Below are 15,848 nucleotides of genomic sequence, written 5' to 3'. Positions count from 1 at the left end.
AATTTAAAAGAAAATCTTCCATTTCTTTCAAAACTGCCTGGCTAGTGGGTTTTTTGGCCATTGAAAGGTGGTATTTAAATGCCAAGTAGGGTTTCAATCCTCTTACTGCAGGAAAATGCCAATCAACACAGTGGGACTTACTTCCAAGTAAACATGCATAGGATCGGGTTGCACATTACATGTTGAAAGCTGATGAGATAAAATTTAAATGCTTTAAAGCAAGATACTTCTAAAGCATTGCACATATGGGGCAAAATATAAATGAGTTTCCAGATGTGACCTGCCAATAGAGAATAAATACAAGATTATATTTCTGTAGCTCATGTCCATCTATCTCACTGAGCACACAACAGGTAAGGGGGTATGGCTCATTAGCTACAGCTCATTAGATGTTATTCTACTTCTCTCCCTACACCGAATGTTCCCACAACTGTTATTGAAACAGGTCATGCCTCATTATATCCTAAGGAAAAGTTTTCTGTATTCGTGCCATGCTATCAAGTTGTAGGCATCGCTCCGATAAAAGCTAGATGACATATTCGGGATTGCTTGGACATAAAAGAATTTTCTAGTGATAACCTCCAGGTCTGGGGCTCATTTGCTGGGCAGCTGCATTTACTTCACCCTGAGGGCTGTTTTTTGTGAAAGCAGCAAATACTAAACATGCTTTCAGTGGTGCCATCAAGGGAAGACATGGGTAGAAGATGTCCAGGGCCTCACTCAGTAGAATGAGGAGGGCCCCAAAACAAAGCATTTTGAAGAACAAAAAAGTAATATACGTTACCACTTAGAGACTCCCCTATCCTACTCCCTGCCCAGTAAGACCATTAAGTCCAGAATCTGAAATGACAGAACAGCACACGGCACACTTTGAAGCTTCATTGATGTAATTATCTTACCTCTTCTGTGAAAACAGCCCCACACAGCCAACCTGAACTCGTGGAAACCAATTTAATCTCTCCTTCTCTCTCTGTGGCAAGCCCTACTCAAAGCAATGACTTGTTTTCCAGAGGAAAACAAACACGTTTTAAAACATTTCCCTCTGAAAAAGGGAAGCAAGATGAATACAGTGGTTAAAGTCCACAGTCCATTTTGACTGTTCCACAAATGAAGCTAGTAGTTACCTATAAATGTTACTACTATGCAACAGCAGGCACTCGTGATTTTTTGTTTCCTGGAGGCAGCAAGTGCCCATAAATATGTCCCTTGTTCTCTGGATCAAAGCCAAGATCCAAAACATATAATTATTATGTAGCAAACACTCAATAAGATATTTTGGTGAGGGAGAGGGTGCTACATTATAACCTATTATATTCCATCTCTATTTAACAGAATGATGCAGAAAGGAGTTGTTTCCCCAAGCAATTTTATAAAGAAGACACCTTCTAAAAGGACGGACTGCATATAGAGAATTCATTCACATGCATTTAATTTTCTACCTGCATCGTTTTCAGCCAATCCTTTGCCACATTCAAGCCATACATTTAAAGCACCATGATACCACATAAAGTCCTGATAGAAATAAATCTGGGAGCTGTTGTTTGTCAAGAATGCTGAGACCTGCAATTCCCAGAGTGGTTTAACCATCAATCCCTCTTCATAGTGAATTCTGGGACTTGTAGCTCTGGGAGGGCAACAGGAGGTCTCCTAACAACCCTCATCACTCCTAACAAACTAGAGTTCATATATTTTTTTGGGGAAAGCTATAGCTAAATGGTATCATGGTGCTTTAAATGCACTCATGAGTTCCACCCAAGGAGCTCATGAGTTCTGCCCATTTTATTATCACAATGTAGTCACAATTATCACAGTAACCAGGGGTTGCCAGTGAGGTACCTGCAGGCACTCAAATACCCACAGAAGTCTTCCCTGCTTCTTGAGGGGTCCTCTCCCACCACTAAAATCAGACTTGAACAAATATTCCATTGGAGGCTGAATAGGTTGCAGTGTGTCCTTGGTTGTAGTGGGGTGTGGTGTTCATCATGGCAGTTTCTTCCGTATGCAATGGTGCCCCAAGGAACCCAGAAGCTGACAACTGCTGTCCAATCCATCACACAATGTGCCTCTCAAAATAAAAGACCATCCTCCTGTAAAGGTAGATGTGGTGTTGGGGTGTGTGTGTACACAAATCCAAGGTTTAAGTTCCTGATCAGCTCTAAAACTCACTGGGTAGCTTAGAGTTCATTCAGAAGGGAGCATCACTGAAGAGACTTACTGACGAGGTTTTTTAGGAATGCAGCCTTAAAGTTCATTTCACAGTCTTCCAACCTATCTCAGTATTTAGCTGTTGTGTGGATAAATGAAACACCCCTTTATAAATGCCTTGAGTTACTCGGGGGCAAAGATGGGATTCAGACAATAGTGAGATTATGAAATGAAGGGGTGGGGGTGGGGAGCTGCTGGCTGTGTGTGAGAAATTAGGCAACTTTATTTTTGAGCAGACTGCGTGTTTGCTCCAGGGACACATGCCTGTGTTCAACTCAGTTCCTGAGAAGTGTATTTAGGACTGCAACCTTGGAAGTCTTCTATCGTTAATTTCTGATATGCAAAATTGAAATCTTAAGCTTGCTGACCTGGGTTTACTGCTAAACTGACATGTATAAGAAAGCACATAGTTCAAACCACATTAGCACTCCTGGTTAGAGAGCTCCACCTGCCCACACTTAAGCAGCCGCGGCTCTCACCTTTTGCATAATACGTACTACTTTTGGAACACGCTGCCTTCACGCTGACCTGAAAATACCCCGAAGTTAAACGCTATTGTACCTTAGCGCTGCGTTCCCAAATTCATTTACTTGGGATTAAAACCTGTGGGACCTAAAACGCCGCTTACTACTTCCCTGTATCCATGCCCTAGCGTCGACCTGTCATGTCTCTTTGGGGTGCTTCTGGTTTATACGACGCAACTCCATTTGAGGCGTGCATTGTGCATTATGTGTCGATGGCGAAGCCCCCCCTTCCCCCTCCTCCAGTGCATTTATTCATTTATTTATCTATCCCCCTCCCCCGCAGCCTCCCCTCCCAAAGGCGCGTTTGCAGCAGCGGCCGCCGAAATGCTAATGATCCCCATCCTGTGCGCACGCGCGCAGCGAAACCGGACGCCCTTCCAGTTCCCCCCCATCTTGAAATTGCCACCGCGACGCTTAAGCTCCTCGTCTCGGAAAAAGCCGAGCCGCCGGGCAGCACAGGCACGCATGCGCAGCAAGCCAGCAAACCACCGCTCGGCGTTCCCTTGTCCCCCGCTCCCTCCCCAACAATCTGCGGGACGCGAGTGGAACCGCCAGAGGCGCACGCGCACTTCAGAGCCTCTCCGGCCGCCCATCTCCTCGCCGCAGCGCTCCGCCCCCTTTCCCTCCCTCCCTCCGCGAGCCTGGCGCTGTCTTTTATCGCTCTGCTGTTGGCGGGGGTCGCTGTTGCAGCGCTATGGCCTCGCCCGCTTGCCCTCCTCCTCCGACGTCGCCTCAGCCCGTCACTCACCTCATCTTTGACATGGACGGTCTCCTCCTGGGTGTGTAGCGCGCCGCCCTCCGCTCCCTTTCCCCCTCCACTCTTGCTGCCGGGAATAGTAATAGTAACTGGGACTTAAGCAGTGCGCGCTTCCTCTCGCCGCCGCCGCGGGGCTTGTGGAGAGCTCGGGCGCGTGGCTTTCGGGCTGCCCTCGGCGGCGGGGTCACGGAGCAAAAGTGCAAAGAAGGGCGGCGATATCCCTCCTCATGTGGTGCTTCAGTTCCCCACCCCGCACCCACTTCCCATTTCCTAGGCGCTGGTCTGAAAATGCAGATGAGTAGTGTGTGGACATGCTCACTCCCCCCCCCCCCGCGCGTGCCCAAGTCCAGGAATTTTAATGCATTTGCCCAGGCTGTCGTCGTCCCACTGCATTTATTTACGGGCTGTGCAAATGCGTCTTGTGCGCGCGCCTATCTAGAGCGTGACTTCCGCAAACAGGAAATCAAAGGAAGGGCAGGTTTTGGAGAACGGTGCTGACGGGGGGGTGTGGGGTGTGGATGGGGATCGCGATAACCCGGCTTGGTCACTTGGGGTGCTTCTTGCATGGTTTTTTTTTTTGGATGGGATTCGGTCACGTATCCACAAAAGCAGCTTGCACAATTGAACTGGAATGAAAGGGAGCTGCTCTCTCTTTCCTGCTCCTCGCCTCCCTCTCCAAATCGATCTTTTTATAGCAAAGAAAGGTGACAGGGTGAGTGGGGAGGTAGCACCGGGTAACAATGATTCATGAAGCAGTGCCCTCTCACCTCCCTGCAGACCTTCAGAATGGAGGCTCAACAAAGAGCTGATTTATCGCAAGATTTGACAAATTAATAAATGCATGATAAACTGGATCCGGAAAGGTGTCACATAATACTTGTTCTGCATTTATAAGAAATCGGCCTTTTAGTGTGTCGGCTCTCACACTTTGGAACTCACTTCCTATTGACATCAGGCAGCTGCCTTCACTATACTCTTTTCGGCACCTGCTAAAACATTATTGTTTATATAGGCCTACTCATAAATGTAGATTGTTGACAAGTGTTTTAATTTGTTTTTAGCTTATTTTCTTTTCTTTATTTTCTTTTGAATATTTTTAACTCTTTTTATTGATAATTTGATTCCTTTTGTAAACTCTTTTGAGGGTTTTTTTTTACAATCTAGCAGCATCTAAATTTTATGAAATAAAATAATAAATAAATGAGTCTAGCGGAGGCGACTTTGAATATAGTAGTTTTAGTTCTGCTGAAATGAACAGGACTTTTGATAGCAATTACGTGTCTAGGATTGCAATTCTAAACGGATACTATAATCCTATACTGTATTCACTTGTTTACATAAGGTTGTGAAGTAGGCAGCAATGGCAGCTTGTTTCCTATTATTTGATTATAGAGTTGTAAACAGAAGGATAGTCTTGCATTTGTTTGGTATTGATCACAATGAGAGCACTTGCTTGAAAAATTTGCAGTTGTGATTAAATGGCCTTCAGGATTGCAGTGCTAACCAAGGCATTGGTTCACATTGGGAATAGAATATTAGTGTAATTGTTTGCTGGATGGGACTCCTATAGTAAGTATGTTATGCCCATAGAATACAGTGAAAACAAGTTTCTCCCCACAAATACTTAACATGGAAATATTAGCAAAGCTGTTTGCGGAAGATAGAAATTTTGTATGGCCGATACTTGTCAGTATGGTATTAATATGTTATTTAATTAGGTAATTTATTGATCCGCTCTGCCTTAAAATCTCAAAGTGGGGAAGCAGCACTATTGCAACAAAGGAGTATTTATTGTACTTGATCATTCATAATTACTGCAAGATTTTTACACATTGCATCTGGTTTGAAGGCTGCAGCAAATGGTTTACAGATATGGCTTAAAGTTCTCTAAAGTGGTAAATTATAGGGCTAATTCTTGCTGTCCTTTGAAAGGCCAGCTGCATTTGGAGCCGGTTTTCCCTTTTGTACATGCTACGATGTATGTTTGTTTTGTGCTTGAGGATATCTCCTCTAGTCCAAATAAAAAGCCTTGGGTAAACCCATGTTGGGTGTATAATTACTAGTGATTTGTGAGTACCATTGAAAGACACACATAAATTAATTGGATTGTAATGGGAAACAGTTTTATTAATTGAATTAAATAGGCAAGGTATTAATTACACAAGATTTGCCCAAACAATTTAGACCATTGATGGAGCTCTTGCCCCTGTGGCCTGGCTGTCCCACCAAAAATGGGCTCCAGGGGCTGGCACAGAGATGAGCTGCTCCTGTTGACAAGTCTGCTAACATTCTGTGAGGATATGACAGCCACCCAGCAATGCTACCTGTCTGACATTTTCCCCACTATCAAAGCAACAACAGGTCAGCTAGCTGTCCTAACTTCTTCTATATGCCACAAGTGATATTTCCTGCCTTTTAATCAGCTCCCTGGCTCTTCATCCACCACCAGCACATCTGCCAAGTTGTGATGAATTATTAGGCAACCAAGTGCAACTGAGTCATCCTTGGCCCTGGGAAAGGTGAAAAATGTGATGTGTCCAGTGCTAATTAGCTGGTTGATTTTTTTAAAAAAAAATCCTTCCAGGTTCCAAATGATATGTCATCTTCATTGCCAGAGATACAAACACAAGGTGGGTGCAAAACTTAAGACAGTAGAAGCAAACAAACAACTTGAAATCTCCCTCTCCTCCTCAGATTTTAATAGCAAAAAGGAGAGTGTCTGTTATTGCCAGACTCTTGCTATAATATAATAATACTCAGTTACAGTTGTTCAAAAAGTATAGTACTGTATCACCTAAGAATGTCCACAAAATTGACAGCATTGGACCTCAAATATTGCCCCCTCCCCTGCAAAAGTCTTAAAGATAAACGTATAATGCCCAAGCCATTCAGCTTCCAGGGGATAGGCTTCTTCTTATCCCCTGTATCTCAAGCAATCCCATACCACATGGTCAACTGTTCCTTCCAACTCACAGATGTCACAAGAAAAGTGTCAATCTATCTGACATTGAATAAATTACTCCAAAAATGTACAGTGCCATGCCAAAATCCTAAACAGGCCCACTTGTTTCATCTTTTGCTGCTGGTTAAATATCCAGAAATCTCCCCAAAGAAAATTACCTCTCACTTGTGAGATCTGCTTTCCATAATTTTTGATCATCACTCATCCGCTTGACCCAACATTTTACTTTCAGAGAGGACAAAGGCAACACAGTGTCAAGTCTTTATACTCCAAAGTGTCCTTGGCTGTCTGATCTACTATCTCATTACTAGCAAATGCTACGTGAGTTAGAATTTAACAGAAGTTTAACAGACTCAAAGACCCATTAACTGTAATTCTGAATTCGGCAACCATATTTCCATTCCCAGATTGCACTTGCATCCCATACTCCTATTCTCAATCGCCAACAACCAAGACAAGGTGTGACTTAAGCCCAGTGCCCTACTGGGTCTCACATCCTTAGATTACTAAAAGCCAACTTTTTCTTTGAAAGGTAATATTGTGTTTCAGAATCTCCCCCCCCCCAAAAGTAACAAATTATATTTCATAACCACCACGCTCACCATTGCTATTGAAACTCAATTGGATAGTTGAATCCTAAACATTGGGACATAGAAAAGCTATACTCACCTGTGCATGCCATGGCTTCCAGGACCCTTCTGTATATGTTAATCATCATTCATCCCACCAGGAAAAAATATTCTTTATGGTTATTCTTGGACCCTACTGGTCTACAATAACTTTTTACTTCTCAACTCACAACTCAAATCAAAATCACCCATTCCCACACTTAAAGCAAACAACCAGGCATTTAAAGAGCATTCTGAATTTGCACCACATTATATCACACCTTATACCACAGTCTTTGTATGAATAGCATTAAGTTTCCACAATAAGGACCCTGAGGCAGATACATGTGCCTGACAGCAGTACTTCTTAATAGATATAATAAATGCACACTAGAACATCAATAGAGTTTTCCTATCCACCATCATGTACTACCTAAAAAGCTCTTTCATTGGATTTGGTAACACTTTACATCTATTTATTGTATACAAAATACGCTGCTTCCAAGTGTGTGTGTGTTTGTGTGTGTGTGTATGTGTATATATATGAGACTTAGAAAATTGTAACTTGAGACTATATGTAACTGTTTTCCAAAAAAGATTCAATGTAATCTGCCTAGAATGTAATCTCCCTAGAAAACACCATACCCACAGTTTTGCGCTGATAAAATTAGAATCCCACAATCCTCCCAATTTCTCCTAACTTACTTAAATCTTCAGTTTAATTTCCTCTTGGTCACTTTATCCATCTTGCTATGAACACATTCCTATTGAGTGTGTATGCAGACATTTGTGCATTCTAGCAGCCACCAGCACCTCAGTTTTCTCTACATTCGCTATATGCAGTTTCTTATCCTCAGTAATCAAAGCTAAAATACTGGATAACATTCAGTTTCCTTATCTGCCTGTAAAGCAACACAATTGGTGTATCTATAAAGAGGTTTCCACAAACTTGCCTCCAGCTATATTGTTTAGCCTTCTTGAGAACACTTTTAACTATAGCTGTTTGTCATTGGTATTCCATTAAAACTTCCCCTCCAACATATGCCTGACCTTTTAGAAGGCTGCTTTGTGCTCCTTACTGCATTAATCTGCCCACCATGGAATTGTATTCCAGTTACTTCTCCTATTCAGGAGTAGCCTGAAAAGATGCTTCTAGTATACCTTGTACCAATGTTTTCAGAAATCTGCTCAGGACCTTGAAACTCAACTCAAGACCCAACAGTGTCCGGTTATTTATGCCTAAATGGTTCTGAACCAGCCTTCTTAAAAATCCACATAGAAACCATGTCTATGCCAATCCTGAATCCCAAACAATGATCATTATTCATATTGGTTTCCTTCATAACTTCCCAAACACACTGAGCCACAATAAACCTTGACACTTTCCTACTCATTCAATGTATGAATTAACATGGGCTTCCTCAACCTCAGCCCTCCAGATGTTTTGAGATTACAATTCCCATCATCCCTGACCACTGGTCCTGCTAGCTAGCAATCATGGGAGTTGTAGGCCAAAAACATCTGGAGGGCCGAGGTTGAGGAAGCCTGAATTAACACATAGGTTAGGTTGAAATAGTGTTCTTTCTTCCTTCTGTTTGGGGGTTCTATATTTGAGGAACTGATTTACTGTACTAGTTTTTCCATTTTTATGTACCAAAAATACATTATAAACATAATTAAACCAATATTTATGATGGAGAAATGAGTGTGTTCATAACTGGGGTTAGAATGTACCACATGATTCCAAATACACAGACACAATGGGATGCTGTGATGACTTAAATATATATCTAAGCAGGTACTAAATAACATATGGATTATTTCAGCCTCTATTTTGAGCTCTTTGACAACTTCAACCAAGTATCTATTTGTAAGTAGGTAAGATAAGAATTTGATGTTTCTGCAAAATGCGGCGCATCCTGGACTCTGCCAGTGTTGTGAAAACTTGTTTTATCCAGTTGTTCGGATGTTATAGAGCTGGTTTCTAGTGAATCTTGTATTGGTGCAAGTGTTGCAGCATATTCTTCAATAAAGAATGTACATTTAACGAAAATATTTGCATACATTAATTAAACAATATGTGCAATGGTTAAAAACAACCCCTTTGTTTAAATCCAATGTTGAAGAGAGTGCTATATTGTCAGAGAATGAGATATGCTTTTCACAGATGTTTCCCTTGTGGTTGTAGGAGTGCAGTTTGGATAAATTAGTTATTTAATTTCCTAATATCACTTAATCTTTCTTACTGAATTTATACAGACCCAGTGCTTCTCAACTATGATGCTGATTGAAAAGTCCATGCTTTCCATCTTCTCAGTAGCCAGTGTTTGCCTCCCTTTCCCTTTTCTTCAAGCTCAGTCTGCTAGGGGTCCCATAACTGTTTGGCATTTGGTTGCTCTCTGTATTTAAGCTAGCATCTCTCTTTTTCATTCAAACTGATTTCTGATCTTTCCATACTTTTGGACTTGTTTTCCAGACTTGGTGCTGCTCTGTGTTTACACGACTTCTTTTCATTATAGGGTTTTCTTCCTGAACATCCTGGATAAATATTACATTTCTTATTCTTTGGATACAGGAGAAAAATGTTGCGACCACATTCAAATCAGGAAAAGTCAGATCTCTCTCTTTCTCCCTCCCTCCCTTAGATGAGGCACACTACCCTTAAGATATTGGATTGCACCCTTCTCATTATAATCAATAAGAAGGAACACTGGATTAAATGATTAAAAATCCTTTAACTTTTAGAGCTAAGAAAACATGCTACATCAGCTTCCCACTTTTTGTAAGATTATTAGTGTTTTATTACAAGTGGAAACCTGAATAGTTCTATAATTGCAGAACAAATATATCTGAATTCTAATATGCTGTTTTAAAATTCTGTTCAAAGCCTAATTTCTATAATGCATATGCAACAAGATTTAGCTAGGCAGCTTAAAAGCAGAGCACACTTTGCTGTGTAGCACAACGCCAGGGGAGTAGGAATAACTGAATTAAAATTTTGATGTACTGCTGAATAATTTTAAAGAAGAGAAGCTGATCTTTATGTATGTGTGGGCAAGGGAGAAGGGGCGGAAGAAGAAAGGCAAACATTTCGATTCTTAGTAAATACTTGTAGCATAGGTGGTAAGTTACATTTACAAGAGCAGCCCCCAACCGAGGAAAAAATTGTTAGGGTGTACTACAATTAAATTTAACAGCATATCTGTATGTTCACTTTTACTTTGTGGGCTGGCTGGATAAAATGGAATCCCAAGTAAGTGCTGGAGCTTTCCAAAGCTTGCTGCAACATATTTTTGTATAGCACTTGGGGTTTATGGAGTCTCTGGCTAATCTAGACGTTTGAATGGGTCTGTGAAACTGACATTGAAGATTTGGATAGAAAGTAGTATGATGAAATTAGCACTTGCTATATGTGTCTGGCTGCAAAGACCAACATAATGATGCACAGCAACTGCTCTTCTTCAAAATCCCTAAGTGAATGGAAATCTAAATTTCATTTTTTTAATGTTATGAAACATGCTGTCATTCAATCCCATGACAAATTGGAGGAAATAGTTCTGTCAGTGGTATCAGTGTCAAGCGTCTAGTGGTGAGTAAGTACTAATTATATTTGTTTAGCTATAAACCTCAGCAAAATAGGAAGCAAAATAAACAAACCGGAGTTGAGTCTCAAATTTAGGTCTTAATTTCCTGGCTGTCAGTGTAAATTAAGAAGCACAAAACGTAATATAATGAAAACTATCAAAACATCAAAAACATGCAAAGTTCTTCCTGCAACTAAACTCTGGCAAGTATTTTTCATGGGGACCTTTGTAAAGTGGACACTGAATAATATAATATAATGGGTAACATCTTGTGTGCCAGTTTTACAAAAGGCACAACGATGCTGTTCCAAGGGTAATTTCGTATAGTGGCTATCCAAAAAGCAGAGGGCATGACATTAAATGTTGGTTCTGTGAACACCTTTCTGTGTAGAGCTAGAGTAATCAGAACCAGTTTTCTGCTGTCCCCAGTTAATGTATGCATACAAACTAGAGAATCTTGAGGAATGAATAATGAGAAAACCAATTTAATGCAGGGATAGACAACATGGTGCCCTCCAGATGTTGGAATCCCAGTTACTGTCAGCCATAGCTAGCATAAAAAATGGTCTGGGATGATGGGAGTTGGACTCCAGCAACATCTGGAGGGCACCACATTGGCTACCCTAATCTAGCATAAAGACTCCCTTAAGTTCTTCAAAGTATTTAGTGTGAACTAGAGACACTGTGAGGAGATGTTATATATTTATTAGTAGTTTTACTGTCTGGCAGTGGTGACTGAAAATTGTTTTGAATGGAGCTATATGCCCCACCAATGTGCAGAGACCTATCTGTAAAGTGACAGTCTCTGGCAGCATCAATAGTAAATCATTTTTGGAGCCCTGATGATGACAGGTGGGACCATTTGCTTTTAATGTATATTTGAACAATACAAAAGAAAGGTAATTTTGCAAACACATTACTTTAGGAATACAGCAGGACCCCCAAAGCTTCAGGTAATATCTGACTAATTCATACTGTGAATAGACTTATTAAAATCAAAGTTAGTCATGGCTCACATATCCATTGATTTTTAGTAGGTCGAGTGAGTATAACTTAGTTGGCCAATCTCTAATGAAGCTGATAAAAGGATTGTAGCAGGAGTAATAGAGCACCTGATCAAGTTCTTCTAGTTTCCTGCTTAGAGCTACTTATTCTTAATTGATGTGTCTTTAATAAGAGTCAGGAACTCCCCAAGTTCCTTGCCTTCTCAAGTTAAAGAAGACCATACCTATTTCCAAGCCCTCTGCATGTTCTGATGGGGATTGCAGAATAGAGGAGTTAGCTTTAAACGATCAGCTGGTAAACCAAGTCAACATTTCTGTACTCCCTAGGGTGGAGAAGAAATTCTGGGCATTAAGAGTTGCTTTGCTTATTGAGCTATTGTGTCTTTCGGTGAAATGTGTAAGTGCTATATGGTTAAGCTTAGATCTCAGCCTGGCCTTCAAGTTATTAGCTCACTTTTGTTGCCATAGATAATACAAAAAGAACCAGAATGGGAAAAAATTACTGCAGTCTTGTTTACAGAAATAGCTCTCTTCTGCATGTATACTTAATTTGAATTATCCATTTTCTTTTTTCTTTTATCTTACCCTACTTGACTCAAACGAATAAATTTAATTAGGCCTCTTACTTTTACGGAACTTGTGCTGGAGGCTGTTTAAAAAGGAAATGGATAGCAGTCTTATTGTGTATCGAGTTAGTATGCGTTTCTATGTCGGAGTTTGGTTCCTAGGTGAATTTTCTCCTGCAACATAGCAAATAGTACCAATTCAGTTTAAGTTCACCTTTCTGTGTAAATTCCTCTTTATTATGCAATTAATCTTGTTAAGCTTTAAAGTAGCAGTCTTCATAAATTGTGTTCCTCATTGTCCTGTTCAGGTGGCTGAATAACTGTGTCCCTTTTCCTTATCTTGGAGTGAGGACCCTCTGATCGGCAGGCCAATGTGATGTGCCATATTTTTTGTTTTCAAGGCCTCTTTGCTCTTCTGCCAAGGGCAGGATTCTTTCCAGATCTGGAGCAATAAGCACACCAGTGGATGAAGAATAAGTAATGCTTTATTTGCATAAGGTTAACAGATAGCAGCAGGCATACAAAACACAAGTTATAGCATACCAGACAGAAGTCACACACAGTCTCCCCTTCAGCTGCCCGGAGCTCCAGCTAGAGCAGTGAGAGAGACCCCAGCCGACAGTCTCACAGCATCTGGTACCTCCATCTGTGAAGAAGCTCTCTGAGCCCCTTCGGCCTACAGCTTTTATAGCCCACTTTAATCTGATTGGTTGCACCTGGTTAGCAGGCATCATTCATGATCAGCCCAGGACAAGGGATGTGACTCAAGAGGAATGCGGAGCAGCTGAGTGTCTCCAACTCAATTCACTACACCTGGGTATCCTCCCCATTAGCCAATCAGCACTTAGAACACAGGGGACCCCGGAAACTCCTGACACAGGTGTGTGAAAAACAAATTATACTACAGTGGTGCCTCGGGTTACATACGCTTCAGGTTACAGACTCCGCTAACTCAGAGATAGTACCTTGGGTTAAGAACTTTGCTTCAGGATGAGAACAGAAATCGTGCTCCGGTGGGGCGGCAGCAGCAGGAGGCCCCATTGGCTAAAGTGGTGCTTCAGGTTAAGAACAGTTTTAGGTTAAGAACGGACCTCCGGAACTAATTAAGTACTTAACCCGAGGTACCACTGTATCATGAATCGGCAAACCTTAAACCAGGGATGTAAAAGGGAAAAAGACATGTCATCTAACTCCTCAAAATTACAATGGTCTTCCGTGTTTCCTCTACATTTGCTATCTCGAAACAGTTCCTATTTCTCTAATTGTAAGGGATTCCCTTACTTGAAAAAACAGCCATATTATGCTATGTAGCCTTTATTTTTCTGAAGAGCAACCAGGTAGTTCTGTATCAGAAGCAGAGATGGGAAGACCTGGAAAAACGCCGGAATTTCCCCCCCCCCCCCAATTTTTCCGGTTTTCCCCCAAGCCTTCCCATCTCTAATCAGAAGATAGTTCTGGTATTTTCCATAAGCATGGGAAATGGAGTTAGTTGACTTTCTGCACTTGTAGCAGAAAATTCAGAGTTACTTTTTAAGCAATGACTGACAAAAACAAAACAAAACGATCAAAAACGTTAGCAGTTCATCCGTCCATGCTGACCTATTTATCAGAGAATGATAGTCCTGGCATGCTGCTTGCCTTGCTGATAACCCCGGGCAAGTGACTTGCTGGAATGGATACAGTGTTTAATGTTCTGAAGAGGCAAACCTTTGTTGCTAATGAGTAACAGCAGCACAACTTGAAATCCCTGATAGCAGTTGGCCCTGCGGCAATGGGGATATATGTAGGGACAAGTAATGTCCAAAGCGGTTCTGGCTTCCGCTGAAATAAAGTGTCAGCCATTGAAAGGGTCGTGACTGCATCAATTTAAGGGGTTTGTAAATCATAGTTTCGCTTTCCTCTGATTTGATTTTGGACTAAGAGGCATATTTCTATACTTTGTGAAGATTTGACAGATTGCCTTACCTGTTCGTTTTTTTAAAGAAATCCGTTGAAGAGTATAGATTTGCAAAGAGACTGTAGTCAGCAGGTGAAAAGAATCAAACAGTAGAAAATGCTGCAATGTAGTATTAAAGCAAATGAAAGGGAATGAACCTAAGCCCAAATCAATAAATAATCTGACCCTCCTCAGTTATGCACTCATGGGCTCTCTTTTTGCTGTAGTTTTTACATTTTGATTTAATCTGAATACATCTCTGAGGGACTTTTCACACATTGCTTTTTTCTTTCTGGTGATTTTAAGCTTACCTTCACCGTGACAATCAAAGGCATTAAAACTGACAGTGAAGTTTAACTTGTCCTAACTACAAACATCGACCCTGTACTTAACAAAGTTCTTTGTAACTGAATAAGCCCTTGATTTTCTCTTGGTGTTTACAAATTATGCAATTAAACAGCATAGGTAATTATTTTCAGGTGAGGCATTTTCATTTAATATGATCCAGAATGGGCTATTCAGTCCTTTCACACACACCTTTTCCATCCATAATCCTAATTATCTTCCCCCTTTACTGTACAGAAAATGCAGTGCATTGCATGTTTCCATAGTTCTCCACCTTGCAATTATGCATATATCTCAGGAAGTAAATAATAAAGTTGCTAATGGCCACCCTGCTATGTTTGCCCACATTGCCACTCTTTTTACACTTCAGCCCTAAGTTGTAAGTATAGCCATCTCTTTGATTTCTTCTAGCTTGTAAAGGGCAGACCTGAGAAATTTGCTTTGTATGGAGAAGTTACAGTTGTGTGGTTCTACCCTGAGAAACGCTTTCTTTTCCTGGCTTCGTGGTTCTGAAACAATACATAGAATCATAGAACCATGGAATCTTGGAGTTGGAAGGGACACCAAGTGTCATTTAGTTCGACCCCTGCAATGGAGGAATCTCAGCTAAAGCATCCATGACAGATAGCCGTCCAATCTCTTCTTAAAAACTTCCAAGGAAGTGGAGTCCACTATCCCTCATGACAGTCTATTCCACTGCTGAACAGCTCTTACGGTCAGAAAGTTTTTACAAATGTTTAGTCAGAATCTCCTTTCTTGCAATTTGAAGCCATTGGTTTGAGTCCTACCCTCCACACCATGTGACAGCCCTTAAGATATTTGAAGATGGCAGTCATATCTCCTCTCACTCTCTTTTCCAGGCTAAACACACCCAGCTCCTTCAAGCGCTTCTCAAAAGGCTCTGTTTCGAGACCCTTGATCAGCTTGGTCAACATGTCCTCTGCACACATTCCAGCTTGTCAACATCCTTCTTAAATTGTGGTGCCCAGAATTGGACACAGTATTCCAAGTGTGGTCTGACTAAGGCAGAATAGTGTGCTACTAATACTTTCCTTGATCTAGACACTAAGCTTCTGTTGATGCAACCCAGAATAGCATTAGCTTTTTCTTTTTTTGCTGCTGCATCACAGTGTTGACTCATGTTAAGCTTGTGGTCCACCAAGACCCCTAGATCCTTTTCACATGTACTGCTAGTGCCCCCACATCCTATATTTGTGCATCTGGTTCTTCCTGCCTAAGTGCAGAACCATACATTTGCCCGTATTGAAATTCATTTTGTTAGCTTGTGTCCAGTTCTCCAATCTGTTAAGGTCATTTTGGATTCTGATTCTGTCTTCTGTAGCATTAGCTACCCCTC

General features: G+C 41.2%; 2 protein-coding genes across 3 annotated transcripts in view; one reads left to right on the top strand and one right to left on the bottom strand.

Moving 5' to 3' along the window:
* The window catches only part of STS (steroid sulfatase), a 102,890-nt gene extending 98,478 nt beyond the window's left edge, over nt 1–4,412 (bottom strand). Inside the window, exon 1 of one of the 2 annotated variants that reach the window (XM_083734402.1) lies at nt 3,583–4,412. The gene's annotated coding sequence lies outside the window, so the exon portion shown is untranslated. Of the gene's footprint in view, nt 1–899; nt 1,229–3,582 lie in introns of those variants that run through there. The other variant, XM_083734401.1, reaches the window with a different exon arrangement.
* The window catches only part of PUDP (pseudouridine 5'-phosphatase), a 63,333-nt gene continuing 50,738 nt past the window's right edge, over nt 3,254–15,848 (top strand). Inside the window, exon 1 of the mRNA XM_083734593.1 lies at nt 3,254–3,508. Within this exon, the coding sequence (XP_083590719.1) occupies nt 3,424–3,508 (85 nt within the window). The 5' untranslated portion in view covers nt 3,254–3,423. The remainder of the gene's footprint in view (nt 3,509–15,848) is intronic.

This window comes from Podarcis gaigeae (genome assembly GCF_964106915.1).
Source record: "Podarcis gaigeae genome assembly, chromosome: 4".
Taxonomy (NCBI): Eukaryota; Metazoa; Chordata; class Lepidosauria; order Squamata; family Lacertidae; genus Podarcis; species Podarcis gaigeae.
Note: the sequence above shows the minus strand (reverse complement) of the source record. Positions and strands in the feature narration are given on the sequence as shown.